Genomic DNA, 14,887 nt, shown 5'->3' on the forward strand with positions numbered 1-14,887 from the left:
CATAATAAAATGGCTATCACAAAATGGCTGTCACTGGAGGAGGAAACAACCACAAAATGATTGCCACAGTTTAACTTCTGAATCAGTTGTAGTTCAGGGAAAGTGCCCCCAAAATGCTTCTGCAATCTCAAATCCACTTGATCACCCTAGAAGAAATCTTGGCTTAAGACAACTCCTGTGTACTTGCAGTCACTCCAGCTTGGAGCCATTCTGGTAGATATGAAAACACACTGCAACCTTAGCAGTGTCAGATAAGTGATTGGCTTATATGTGATATTAAAAAAATAAAAGATATTGGCTGGAGTCAAAAATTTCCATCACGGCAGAAAATGATTTGTCATCCTTATCCCTTGAACCCCTAGATGTTACAAGTGAAACTGATGGGCATATGTACCGAGGGCAGGAGACTGAGAAGCAGTCATAGACAATATACAAACCAACAAATGGGTTGGAAAGGCATCTATTCCATGTATCAGAATGGACGTAAGGCAGATATTTTCTGTTTTCTAGCACTGAGATTTGGTCAAAGGCACTGAAGTTTTTTTCTTGCAAAGCTACCCTAAGACTCAAGGGTCCATCTGTGACATGTCTATTTGATAAAGTTTAGGAAATGTTGTCACAAATCCCCTTCATATTCTTCTTCAAGGAATATTAACAGATTGAAACCCTCTGCAGTAAGATATTCTCTCCTAAAAGACCCATACTTCTTCAACGAAAGAGGGGGGGAGAGAAAATAAAAATGCAGGGTAACACCCACCTACATGTCAAAAGGGGGAAAAAAGGTCTCCTTGCCTAAAGGTAGAATAAAAGATGTGAAACCTCACAGAGGAATAAATTAATGCTGAACGTTCCTAGCCTACTGGCTATCACACAGTCAAAAAAGAAAAGAGCCTGAAGGCACGCACTCTACCCGCAAGGCCTGTGCAGCTGATCAGACATCTGAAAGTGCCAAGTACCTTGCTAGAGTTACAATGTTCCCAGCCTTGCTTGGAACAGAAAGAGAGCCTATATGCACACAGGCCATAATGAAGAACAAGTTCACCCACTACTCTTGTGCTGACCCTAAAGGCAATCCTGTACTTCCTGCTACATTAATGTATGTTTTAGCTTCATGCCTATGAGGAATGGTAGAACACTGCACTTAGGGGGGAAAGAAAGAGAAATAAGTGGAAGCTGGATAAAGAGAACTAGTAATATATTGGATGGGAGCCACAGAAAGACAGCCGGTGCAAAAACAGAGGCAAGGAGAAAGAGATGGGACAAATACATAACTAGAAGGAAGGGCTGGATATCTTCCTTCCCTTCACTCTTCTGTTCTGCCTCTGAAATTTCACATATCTTTGAGTAGCCTGTCTATATTTCCCCTCATTCCATCATACTGTAATGTGGGCAAAGCAGCTAGTTTTAGCTCCCATCACAATGCCCCCAAATGCATCTTTCTACTGTTCCCATGGTATCAATTTAATTCCTTGAGGAATGGTTAAGCAGTGTACTTGGGGATACGGATCAATGAATGTACAACCTATCCTCTGCCACTAATAATGAGTGGCTTAGACCTCTGTGGCATTGTACCCAGGAGGGACGTTGTTTCTGTGTCAAGGTCACACTGCATATACTTTGAGTTCCATCAGTACAAATGCCCTGCCTTCAAATTCCCAAGAGCTGTCACAATAACAAGCACTTTATTAGCAAATGTCATTCTACTGTGTTGGCTTCCACTAAACTCATTTGCTATTTTATATAAACCTTTTGTGTATTTCAACAATGATTGTCCAATGGAAAACAATGTCAGCTTACAATGGGATCAACTGTCCAAATTAAATAATATGAAAAAAGCCTTAAAGAGGCTTCTCTGAACAATATTAGACGGAGGCACATGCCTTGTCAAGCAGTAGGACTAGGTCCCACCAATCCCTTCTGCTCAGGGAGGAAACTTCCTCTGGTGGAAGGAGCCCTCCAAGCAGCTTACACTAGGTAAAGGTTCCTTCCACTAAAATGTCCCTGCCAGTGGGACAACTCCATGGAATCCAACCCATACCATTCATAATAGACATTAGAATCACAGCTTGGGGTAGCTTGGTTGGGTCAGGCTGGTTTTCCAGTACTGTACAATCTTGACTTCTTTGAAGTCACTATACATATAAAATTCCTCTACATGTAATTGGCTAAGAATTGCTCCATTATAGGGGGTTGGCACTGGATAACTAGAAACAACTCCTGAACTGACAAAAGCAGATTGTCTAAAATATATCATTGAGAACTTCACATCCTCATTATGGAATTGAAATAAACTGTGCAGAATTGACAGTATCATGATTCTAATTTTCTGTAGATGTCTATATTCAGAGAGAAAACCCCCCGACAATGATATACTATACAAGGTTATTTTAGTGGCTCTATTATTTTTGTTTGTTTGTTTTTAAAAAACAAGCGTGAGGACTACTTTCCCAACATAATTCAGCTGTAATCAAATGAATACTTAAGCCCTGTTAATTTCAATGGGATTTAAACATTTAAATGTATGGAATTGTTGCCTATGGCTGGAACCAAGCACTGTCATGGCCAGGATATTAATGCAATATTCAAGTTGAGGTTAGTTATTGCATAGTTGCATTGGAATGCTTTAAATGCCTTGTTGAAATCCTCTTCAAGTACCATCAAAAGTTCTAAACTAAAATTGTGTTTGCTGGTAAACTTTTAAGAACATTGGCATTCATTTAATAGGCCGTTATTCATGATTTCACAAAATAGCAGCTGCCTACAGGTCAAGAATGTACACTCTTTTCAATGTGCTTACAAGATGCTTCCATATATCCAATTTCCTCCCTGATACTGCTACATTTCCCCCCAAAAAATGATGTCTAATTTGTCAGTAAGAGCATTTGGCCTCTTTATTAGATACTTAATAACCTAGTTTCTTGATCCTGGGCCTCATATAATGTCATTGCAGGTACATACTAGTGTACACCCAATCATCTGTGGACTCTGAGGAGTTTTCTGCTTCACTTCCTGCTGTTAGCCTTTGAGCTTCATACTAAAATTTGGTTCTTGGGTTCAGGAGATCCTCAGAAATAGCATAGGGAACAAAGTGGTCTGTAGTGGAAAGGGGGAATCAGCTTTGAAATAGCTTTGAAAAGAAAATTCATATTGAGAATTGTTTAGAAAGTTCTTTTATGTATGATAGGTATAATTTTGAAGCATTATTTCCCCAAATTGGTTGGGCTACACCCTACATCAGCTTTCACTGGCAGAATTTCTTTTCTTCAGCCTCTTTATAAAGAACTACAAAAAGAAGCATGCTGATTGCATCTTGATAGGTCTAGTCAGGTGAAAACTGATACCTAAATCACAGGAGTTTTAAAGTTTCTTGGACAGCTCACTTTTAATATATATATATATATATATATATATATTTATTTGGGAGCATGTCCTTAATATCAATTTAAAGGAGTTTTGGAAATCCAGTGTTTTTATTTTTTTTTTTTTTAAAGGTCACTTATTTCTCTATTTAAGCAAAACAGATATTACCACCTACCTTTCGGGAATGGATTTCTTTCACATACAATGGAAGTAGAAATTCAGATATACCTTCGAGTCGAATTCCTTTCTTGGTGACTCTCAGATTCCCCATTCCATCCTAGAAGCAATAATATACAAATGTGTGTATATGTGGCTCACTCAGGAAGCTAAGCTCTCTATGCAATGCATTACTCACTTCCATCAAGCCTCTAGAAAGGTAATGATAAGAGCAATAATAGTGTTGGGAAAAGTGTAAGCATCCATCTGATTACATAACAGTGATGACATTAAATACAAGATTTTTGACTGGTGCTTTGTTTACTGCCAACATACTTAAAGATCCTTATATTCAATGATTTTTTTACATATACTGTCCCATACTGTGGTTTACCTATTTCACAAAATTCTATATTGCTTAATGTTTCCAACCCTAAAAAATAGCACTTTCTAAGGACACCCATCAATCTGATTAAAGCTAACATCTTAACGTTTAACCTGAAACAGAAATGCCTAAATATGTGAAAAGCTTATCTGCAGCAACTAAAACCTTTGTAAATTCCAGATGGTATTTAAATTCTGAAGCTTTGGAAAGGACACAGAATCCTCTCCTTAGATCTAAAATATCATTATTTATTTACACCAACACTGGGAACAGTTTTGACATTTGTCATTTTCCCAGCTGAGAAGAGGAAAAATATTTTGAGTACAGGAAAAGAACAGGAACAAGTGCTATATACTGGACTTAAGCCAGAGGGTTTCTGAGTTCAGATCCCTAATCAGCCATGAAGCTCAAAACTAGCTAAAGTAGCAGCTGTCTTGCTTCAGCAACATTAGAATGAACATAGGAAGAACATTTGACCATTGCTGCATGATCACTGGTTGGCGCTGGGATACTAGAAAGAATTCAATAATTGAATAAAGCAGATTGGCCAAAATACACCTTTGAATATTTCACTCCCATATAACGTAATTAAATATAAACTGTTTTACTCTGTAGAATTTGTCATGATTAAATTATTCTCAATAATTTACTAACCTTCAGATTTTTAAACAGTACTAACCCAGGTTGCTTTGGTGATTGCATTATTTTCCATTTTAAAAAGTGTTTTCTAAGGAACATTTCCCCATATACTAAGGCTATAAGTAAATGAATCCTTTATGTCCCATTGATTGCTGTGGGGCTTAAGAATATTTAAACCCATGGAACTGTAGTCTATGACAGCAAAAAGGCATTTAGGTTGCTGCTTAAATGGCAGCAAAAGAGCCTCTTGTGGCGCAGAGTGGTAAGGCAGCCGCCTGAAAGCTTTGCCCATGAGGTTGGGAGTTCGATCCCAGCAGCCGGCTCAAGGTTGACTCAGCCTTCCATCCTTCCGAGATCGGTAAAATGAGTACCCAGCTTGCTGGGGGGTAAAGGGTAATGACTGGGGAAGGCACCGGCAAACCACCCCATATTGAGTCTGCCATGAAAACGCTAGAGGGCGTCACCCCAAGGGTCAGACATGACTCGGTGCTTGCACAGGGGATACCTTTACCTTTACCTTAAATGGCAGCAGATGTATTCCTCAGTAAATTTTGGTGAGCCACAATTTGGTATGTGCAATTCAGTTTGAATAGTTTGAAAAATACTATAATCAATGTTGATTTGGACACTTTTTAGAGAAATCTGGTCTGAAACACAGTTCTACTTAAGTTAAACTGGCCAAATCAGGGGTGGCTGAATTACTGAACCACAGTATGGCCTTAGTTCAGCCATGTGGAGACTGGACAGTTTAAAGGGGTCAACATTTCCCTTTTCCATCTATTCTGTTGTCTAGGGATGGGGGGGGGGGGTTGAGGTAGAAGCACCAAATGTGTACCATAGCTGCAGAAGCGTCTGCTTAAAAGAACCTCCAAATTTCAAAAGGTTTGGACCAGGGGGTCCAATTCTACAAGCACCCAAAGAGGGGGAAAGAGGAAAAAAGACAAGAACAGAGAATATTTCCCCCCTCACCATTGGAAACAATGGAAGTTGGATGCCCATAGAATTGAACCTCCTGGTCCAATCTTTTTGAAACTTGTGAGTTCTTTTGAGGAGACCTTCTTGCAGCTTTTCTGTAAATATGGTGCATCAACCTCAACCCCTCACCCATCCAGACTTGATAGAAAGGGAAAATTCCCCATTGACTTTAGTAGCACCATTGACTTTAATGGCACCAAATTAGGAAAGGGCGCTTTGGGTGCTTCATGTTCAGGCTGAATCAATTTGGGCTAAATCCAAAATGATCTGCTATTTTGTTTTTGCACATGCCTACCCAAAACCAATTGAAATTATACTGTATGTAATATTACAGACATAAGAAACATAAAGTGCAGAACCCCCAGTAGAATTGCATTGTAGCTCTGGCATTGTAGCTCTGTAGCTCTGATGGGCACATATACTTTGAAATAATTCTAATGGGCTGCGAATGTGGGTAAATCACTACTGCTCAACCCACACCACAATTCTTATGACCCCAGGTATGTTGTCTTAAGATCTCTCAAAAACGGATGGGTTGCAGAAAAATAAAGCTATGAAGAAAGCGCCAGATTAAAGCCAACTGATGCCCTAAAAACAGCCCAACAATAGTGCTCCTTGGCCCTTCCATTGCTTAACTGACAAGACATGAAGGCTCAGTAAGTGCTCAGGGTGAAATTCAAGATTAAAACATTCTATTTTCTTCCAGTCCCTTCCCAGGTCACCACAACTACAATAAATATAAACTTTTAATTGTTTTCTATTTATTTACCATGACATAGCAATAAACAATAAGCAATATAAGCCAGAAAACTCCACCTTTGTGGTGCTCCCCTTACTTTGGTGCCCAAAGTACATGCTTTGTGTTTAATGGTTAATTCAGGGCTTAAGACAGACAGAATATTTCCTGATACCACATAGCTCCTTGCTAACATCATTTGATGTGGAAGGGCAGTACATACAAGTCAATGCAGGTAAGCAACATTAATACAAATTTAACGTTGACAGTAGCAGGGTTATTGGCCTGACAGCTTTTGTGGGATAGAGTCCACTCCATCAGATGACACCCACTTCAAGAGATCTGCTAATCATTATAACACCACAAGATTCCTTTGGGGTTCTGCTACAATGGCTACCCTGCAAAACTTGTCAAGCAGCCTAATTTTGTTGCTTAGAGGCTCATATGCGAAATGTGGAAAGAGTTTCGGAATTAACATTTCTAATGTGGCACTTCACTGAATGTACAGATTGGAATATTTTATACTTGTTGGCATTTCTTGATTGTGTGGATTTTCACAGGCTTCACAGATTTTAAATAAGCTGTCAGCTATCAAATACTAATTATCATGGCTTGATCTATCAAATGCTGTCAGATAGTAAAACATTATACATCAACTATTAAATGACATCTTACGTTAAATATAATTACACACCAACCATTCAGTACTGTGAAATATTATGAATGAGTGGCTTTCAAAGTATTTTCCAGGAATTCAAAGTTCTTTGAAACAATCTCTCTCTATATTTTTCATCATTTTAATCTCTCTCCATTTCTTGGAAGTACCCTGTCAAATTTCCAAAGGAGAATAAATACATTAAAAATACTGAATAGTGGGCTTTTAAAGTTTAATTTTTGCCACTTTACACAAAGAGTCAGGCATGGTTTACTGCAACTTTCAATTTCTGTTGTTTACACATGTATCTATGTATCAATGAAGGACTGTAAAAATAATTATGTGGAATTATACTGCTAAAGGGGCTGCAGAGTTGTATCAATATTGTGGTATTTTTCTGATGAACAGGTGCCTTAAAACAGTGCTTCCTAGAGCCTTCCCCTAATACCACCTCCTGAGCGTGCTTGTGTAGCACACCCACGCTCCCCGCCGGGCCAGACACAGTTGCATCTTTCTGGATTCACCCACCGTGGCAAGAGCGGCCCCTAGTAAGTTCACTGCCCGCTTTTTATTAACACTGAGCTTTGTGGAATGCCACTGCGGGAGGCGAAGATTTCCAACCTCAAAAAATATAATACAAAATGCATCTATTTGTTTGTTTATTACATCTATATGCCACCCTCCCCTAAGGCTCATTGAAATGTTAATGGAATAGCAGTTTTTACCCTCCATTCTGACAACTATTTCACCATTAGGATAATGTTAAAAACTGCATTAATAGAAATGGTTAGACAGAAAGTAGGATTTATGAACTGTATTTAATCCACTGGGATTTAAATGTATTTAATCTATTGGGATATCACAAGATCCCCATGAGAGCTATTTCCTTGTTCATGAAAAAAATTAAATCATTACTTTGAGGAAGCAACACAGTGAAAAAAAATAATGACATCATGGAATTAAGTCAACTTACTCATGCTAACATCATGGCATCTTCAAGCTTCTGGTTGTGGGAAAAATGGGTGCTGATAGATATTTTTAAGGACTTTTTAAATGGATCCTGTATGTAGGACTTCAAATGCAAAATATTGCCAAAGCACAAACAAAAAATTCTAGTTTGGGAAGAGGAGTGCAGAATTTTCTTCCTATTCATTTCCTGTCAGTATGCTAAAATCCTCCCAAGCTATGTGGCATGGATAATGCCTGAAATATATTACTTTTCGTTATCTGATAAACCTAATTGAAAATAATAGTACTTTATACAGACCATTACGCAGAACAGACAATCTAGGAATGCTATAAAGCTTGTGCTCCATAATACATTTCTGAGCATTCTGCTAGAGAAATTAATGTTTAAACCTCCAGAACTGGGATCCATGGGAGCTCGAGAGGTGAGGCAGTAGCATTTCCCCTCCTGCTTTAATGGGTTTGGCCACAAGCTAGGGAAACTGACACTTCCATTGCTCCCCTCCCCCTCCCTTCCCAAATATGCATGAATTCACTCATGGTTTCTGCATCCTACTCCTGCCTTAAACCATATCCTGTCTCTCCCCCATCAGTCCTCCTCGAGCCTGCTTGAGGTAGTGATGTCATTTCTGGTGACTTCTGGAAGGCATGGCACGGAGGCATGGCCAGCTTACTCTTCCAGGACTCCTTGAAGCCCCCAAAATTATTTCAGGTGCTTCTCCATGGTCAAAAGGTTGAAAAAGGCTTCTCAGAAGTAAATGAGAAAAGGGGAACTTGCCTTACTCATGCTACACATTTCATGGATTACAAAAAAAACATTAAGCCTCAGGTACTAATATACTTCATATAAGCACATGAAACTACAGAAATGCAATACATTGTACACATGTATAAGTCAGTCTACAACAGTGCACAAGGGATGGAGGTTCAGATGAGATGTCACAATTAATACATGTATGCTGCCAGAAATGGAAACAGCATGTCTAGTTCCCTTCTCCCCTGCATCTAGAACAATCTACCTCTGCCTCAATATCCAAATGTCATATGCTTTCCTATGTTGCACTGACAATAGGTTAGACAAACATGGAACATTATGATGTAAAGATACAGGATAAATTGTACTCAATCTTATAACATCGGCAAAAATAGCAGAGGCAATTCTGGTAGGGTAGTTGTTCTGCATTTAGTGTACTGAATTAGGTTGGCACTTAGTACATTCTTCTTAGAATCCTATGTTTTTTTTTACATAGCTGTAAGATAATATTAGAAGTTATTGAAAATAGTTTTATATGAGGTCAGTACACTAGCTTTAACATATGTGAACCATTGCTTATGCATGCAACACCTCTAATGTGTGTGATATATATATTAAAATATTTCTATCCCATCTTTCCTTGTGCCACTAGGTGATATGATAGCTTTAAGAGTTCAAGATGGATCCTTGCCCTGAGTAGCTGACAACCTGAAGTCAGGTATAAAGGAAACAAGAAAGAGATGAGAGATAGGTACAGAGAGGCAAACCACAGTACTTGGAAGATAACAATGCAACCTAGTCAAGCACAGAAAATTCTTGGCCAATAGCATAACAAGTCTAAGGCCCAAATGGATGTGAAGAAAAATCATGAAAGTGATTATTACTTGGGAAAGAAGAGCAGCTATTTGTAACTTGTTCACAGGCAAATAACATTTTCCAGCAGGTAACAGTGAAGAATAACGATGCAAATATCACATCACATGAGTTTCCCTATTTGGTCTTGCCACCAAGAAAATTGGGTCTGTCTAGGTAAACAACCTGTGTTGTTCTAATAATGCCAATCCTGATACTATATTTATTGGCCAATTTTAGAATTTAACTTTTATTTTATCTTGTTTTTGTATATTCTGTACATGTGACTGTATTGTGATGGCCTGTGGCTAATAAAATAAAATCTATCTACATGTCACATCACAAAGCCCATACAAATGTCACCAACAGCTCATACCTGTTCAGTAGGAAAAATCTGTTATAATACTGAAGACAGCCATAGGCCAGGTCTACTCCCTTTTACGATTCCAGGGTTTCAGCAGCCCTAACTTATTGTCATCAGGTTAGATAAAGTGGATCCCTATAATTTTAGTCATAATAGAGATCTTGCACACAGAAATATTGTATGTTGCCTTCTACACAAAACACAATAGTATCTAATGCATATACATGGACACTGGAATATATGTATTCCACAAATTTTAGTCCACTGTTTCTAGATGGTGTTGACTAGTAAATAGTCACAAACAAGGAAATATTACAGCGCATAAAGTCTGATATATCATTGGTAGGCAAAATCATGAAACTCCGGCTCATTTACTTTGGCCATATCATGCAATCCAACTCAGTGGAGAAAGTGATTTTGCCAGTATTGGTCAATGGAAAAAGGAAACCAGGCTGACAAAGAACACGGTGGTTAGACATAATCAGAATGGACATCAGCCGGAACACTGCAAGGCTGAGGGAGGCGGTGTGGGATCGAAGATCGTGGGGGCAGCTGGGCCATGGAATTGCCAAGAGTCGGACATGACTGAATGGCTAACAACAACGACTCATAAGGGATTGGTTGGTAGAGTCCACGAGATGTCTGTCTGGACAACAAAGTAGTCTCAGAGAATATACAGGCTAGTTCATCTCTAGTCTGCACAATTCTTCCTTTTTTTCCCTTGTTTCCTGTGAAATATGAGCCTCCTGAGCAGTTGCCTCGCAACAAAGCATATGGGCAAACAATGGCATTATTGGCGTTTGGTGTTTGACATGTCTTGATACCATAATGTTGGCTTTTCTTCAAAATCAATACTGCAAAATTATTTGATGCTGATGCTGGATGAATGATTGCTTTTGTGCTTGGGCAATCACAATGCCTTCAAAAATGAAATTATCCTTCACATGCTATCCATAATTGGCAATGAATCAAAACCAATGTTGTTCAAGCCATAGTTTGAACTTTTTTTTTTTAAGACAGGTACCGGAAGAAATGTTTTGATTTATTTGGGTTTCTCAGCATTCATAAAATAGAAAAAGAAACCTTGTGCTAAGGAATAAATAACAACCTGTTATGAGACTCTGGGAATTTTAATGGAGAAGGATTTGTATACTAAGAGAGCCAATTTTGGCCTCATAGATTTCTTGTGCATTTCTAATCTGTATCACAGTACAGATTCAATAGGTTTAAACACAACATACCAAATTCAGTGATTAAAGACAACATCTGGAGAAAGGAAAGATCATGATATAGAACAGAGGTAATCAACCTGTGGTCCAGCAAATGCTGGCAGGGGCTCATGGGAAATGTAGTCCATGAACATCTGGAGGACCACAGGTTGACTACCCCTGATATAGAAGAAGGAACCCAAACTTGTTGAGCCTCTGGGTACTTTCAGAATTTTTAGAGAAAAGGAATGGGTGTCACTATGTAATGGCTAACATGGGGTATGGGAGGTAATCACATAATTCTGAGCCAATATCCAAACCAAGTATCCTCTTAATATGAAGTCAATTCTGGGTTCTTCTGCTCCAGTAAGATAGAAGAAAATCAGAGTTATCCTCTTATGCTCAGTACTCTCATTGAACCATAACTATTAGGCTCAACTTGGTCCATCAACTTGAGATGTCATGCTGGAGAGTTATACATAAAACATATCAGAGCAAAATGGAAACCAGTTGTTTGTCCAAATACAGAATAATGGAAAAATAAATTTGCTGCCAATGCAGTAATGGCAAAATTAGCAGCCTGTTTGAGAAACAGATCAATTTTTAAATTTGAGATGAAAAGTTCATTATATAAGAGGGAGACAAACTTAGAATGAAAAGCAGTTTAAAAACTGTATATAACTAATCCTATAAATGTATTAGAATGCAGCAGAATGAGTTTTGAATATAAAGTTATATGGAAGTGGATTCTGAACAAAAATATTTTTCATTTTGAGATATATAACAGATTTTTTTAAAAGCTCAGGCTGGTAAATGGGAATGATGGAATATGCAGTGATGATGAAATGAATATCCTTATCCATTGTTGTTCCTCTATATATTTCTGAAACAGACTAGGGGGTGGGACGTGTCTGGCTGTCCAAGTTGGAATAGGGCCAATCAGGGTGCAGCCAGCTTTGCCCTGATTGGCCCTGCCCCTGTGGCTCCCGCCCTCTGGCCCTGGACTCTAGTCTCTTTGCTCTCAGACGCCTCAGTGCCTGGAGCCAGCAGCAGGTGAGAGGGCCCTGGACAAAGGGTCATGGTGGAGGGCTTGCTAGCGAGGGCCTCTTTGCCTGCTAGGCTTGGCCTGCTGATGAGGGCTTCCTGGCCTGCTGACTGCCTGCTAAGGAGCTCTGTCTCGGCCCTGCTAATGAGCTGCCCAGCCCCTGCTCACCCCACTATATCTGGCTGCAAGCTGCCGCCCAAAGCCACCATAAGCTGCCTGGCCAGGGGCCAGGGGAGGGGACCCTTTCACGGCCCGTTCTTAGGAATGGGCTTTGAAGCTAGTTATAATTATAAAATACATCAGCTATGAAATCTGAAATTTAAAATGTTTGGAGTAAGGACTATAATAATTTATAGAAAATGTTTTGAAAATTAGAATGAAGAGGATGGGTGAGACAAATATTTTCTGTTTCACACACCTATTAATACATAATTATTTTTGATATATATGGTCCATTGTAGGGGTCCCTATTATTATTTAATATTCCCATCGCATTATTCTTTTTTTATTTATACACATACGCACACATATTTTAAAATCTATTTTTTAATTTATTTCCTGCCACTATTGGAGGACTGTCTCACAGTGGGTTACATAATAAAAAGATAAAACCCCACATGAAAGTTAGAAACCACAATTCACACACGCACCCCATTACAAAGCACGGTGGCCAAAAAAATAGAACCCTAACCTCCTCCCCCATATTTGCAACACCCCCTCCTAGTGCCTCAGGGGAAAAATCCAGGGGTGCCATCAGATGAATCAGTAGATGTTTAACTTGAAGGAGTCCATCAGCTCTTCTATTCCCTGGCCTCAACTAAAGACATACATACATACATACATACATACATACATACATACATACATACATACATACATACATACATATGTACGTGCATGCATAAATACATGCTTGCATGCATGCATGCATACATTCATACAAATAGCAATTTTAAATACTGGAAGGAAGGAAGGAAGGAAGGAAGGAAGGAAGGAAGGAAGGAAGGAAGGAAGGAAGGAAGGAAGGAAGGAAGGAAGGAAGGAAGGAAGGAAGGAAGGAAGGATTTGTGTCATGAACAGAAATGAGGTCTTAACCCCACAAAGGGAGGAAGCAGGGATAAAATGAATACAATGACCACTGCAAATGGCTACTTTGGCCTTCCAGTCACTTTGGCCTTATATCTTGCTGAGATCCATCCCCACCCCAAATCCTGACCACCCCTAGCTCTACCCTCAAAATCTTCAGGTACTTCCCAACCGAGAGCTCGAAGTGACAAGGATTGTACCTGGGACCTTTCAGATGCAAAGTATATGTCACTGTATCTGTCTAGCTAAAGATCACGTTATCCGTCACTGCTTTCAAAACAATCTTAGCTGAAGTTCTATCAGGGCTTTGGGTGAATAAGCAAAAGGACTTTCAGCAGTTGTACTGGAATAGTGAGGAATGTCAATTAATTTAATGACACATTAAACTGATTAAATTTTCCCTGAGAAATAAAAATTTGCATTTGTCAAGTTTGATATAGTATTTTCACCTAACGGTGAAGTAATCAGTTAAAATAATCGCTTTCTATTGTGGCATTATTAAGATTAAGCATTTGTTACTAATGTTTGTCTGAAAAGTTGATGACACTAATGCTTTTCCACAAAAAAAGGTAGGTGATTTATTCAGTCAAGGCTATGACACTAGCAATTCAATCCTAAATCCAAGATACTGGTGTATTCCTGACCTTGTACAATGCCAGCATCATGAATTAGTATCCTTAATTCTGTCAGCAGAGAAAGGTATTTGAAAAGACCCAAGGGCTGAGAGAATAATAATTGTACTGAAATCTCTGATTACATCATCCATGCCCAACATTGAACTCCCCTAAATTAGTAACAGATGTCACTCTCAAGTCAGCCATGGTTGGGAGGAGCCAAGCAACATTTTTGATTGATGTCAAACTATCTCACCTAGCCACACAATACAATATGATGAAGGGCCAAAATTAAAGGGAAATCATGCACTATATAGCGGAGTATGATGTGCCTGCTAAGAGTTCTGTAACTGCCACACTCTGAAATCCCTCCAGAAATTTAGCCCTTGACATGTGGAAGAAGCACAGAAAATGGAGCATGGCCACTGCCACCACATCACCTAGGCAGCTCCTCAGCTCCTCCAGGAGTAGAAATATAGAAAACTCACATCAGGGGCCTGAGCCCTTGGGGAATCATGTACTAAATTGTAGGTTTTTGCAAAGGACAGGGGCCAGTGACAGTAGAACAAACAAGGAGACCCAGAATAGAAAGTAATCAGAACTGATCTCCTTTATTTTCCTAATAGTATTCTAGGAAAAAGCACAGTATCAGTCTTACCCAATGGGAAACTGGGGTAGCTGTTGCAGGATCTACACTTGGAGGGGGGGCACTCCATGGTTTTTTGAAGGAAAAGAAAATGAGGAAGTTCTTGCCATCTCTTGTGCCTGCTCTGTCTTGAGCTTGGGCAGCTGGTTTCTGGAGGCAGCCAAGGCTCCCACCCACCTCACTACAGGGCCATGCCTTTCTTGTCCCTGAGGGATGGCAGTAAAGTAGCAGTGATTCTAGGGCCCCACCCTGGACTTTGGTCCAGCGCTCCATTATTAGTAACAGCACACTTGGAAAAGCACTTGTGTGGTGAACATAAATTAGGACCAAAGGAGGAAACAGGGATAAAATGACCACTGCACAGTATTCCTCTCATCACACACAAAACAAGCAGAAAAATCAAGGCCTCTTCTCATTATCCACTGAACCTTTTGCCAAAGCCAGTC

At 39.4% G+C, this 14,887-nt stretch overlaps 1 protein-coding gene across 8 annotated transcripts in view; it reads right to left on the bottom strand.

Moving 5' to 3' along the window:
* SGCZ (sarcoglycan zeta) overlaps nucleotides 1-14,887 on the bottom strand; it is a 629,523-nt gene that overhangs the window by 173,545 nt on the left and 441,091 nt on the right. For all 8 annotated transcript variants that reach the window (XM_077302072.1, XM_077302077.1, XM_077302076.1 and 5 more), the window contains one exon: nucleotides 3,536-3,637. In XM_077302072.1, the coding sequence (XP_077158187.1) occupies nucleotides 3,536-3,637 (102 nt within the window). The remainder of the gene's footprint in view (nucleotides 1-3,535; nucleotides 3,638-14,887) is intronic.

Source organism: Paroedura picta, chromosome 10, assembly GCF_049243985.1.
Source record: "Paroedura picta isolate Pp20150507F chromosome 10, Ppicta_v3.0, whole genome shotgun sequence".
Lineage (NCBI taxonomy): Eukaryota > Metazoa > Chordata > Lepidosauria > Squamata > Gekkonidae > Paroedura > Paroedura picta.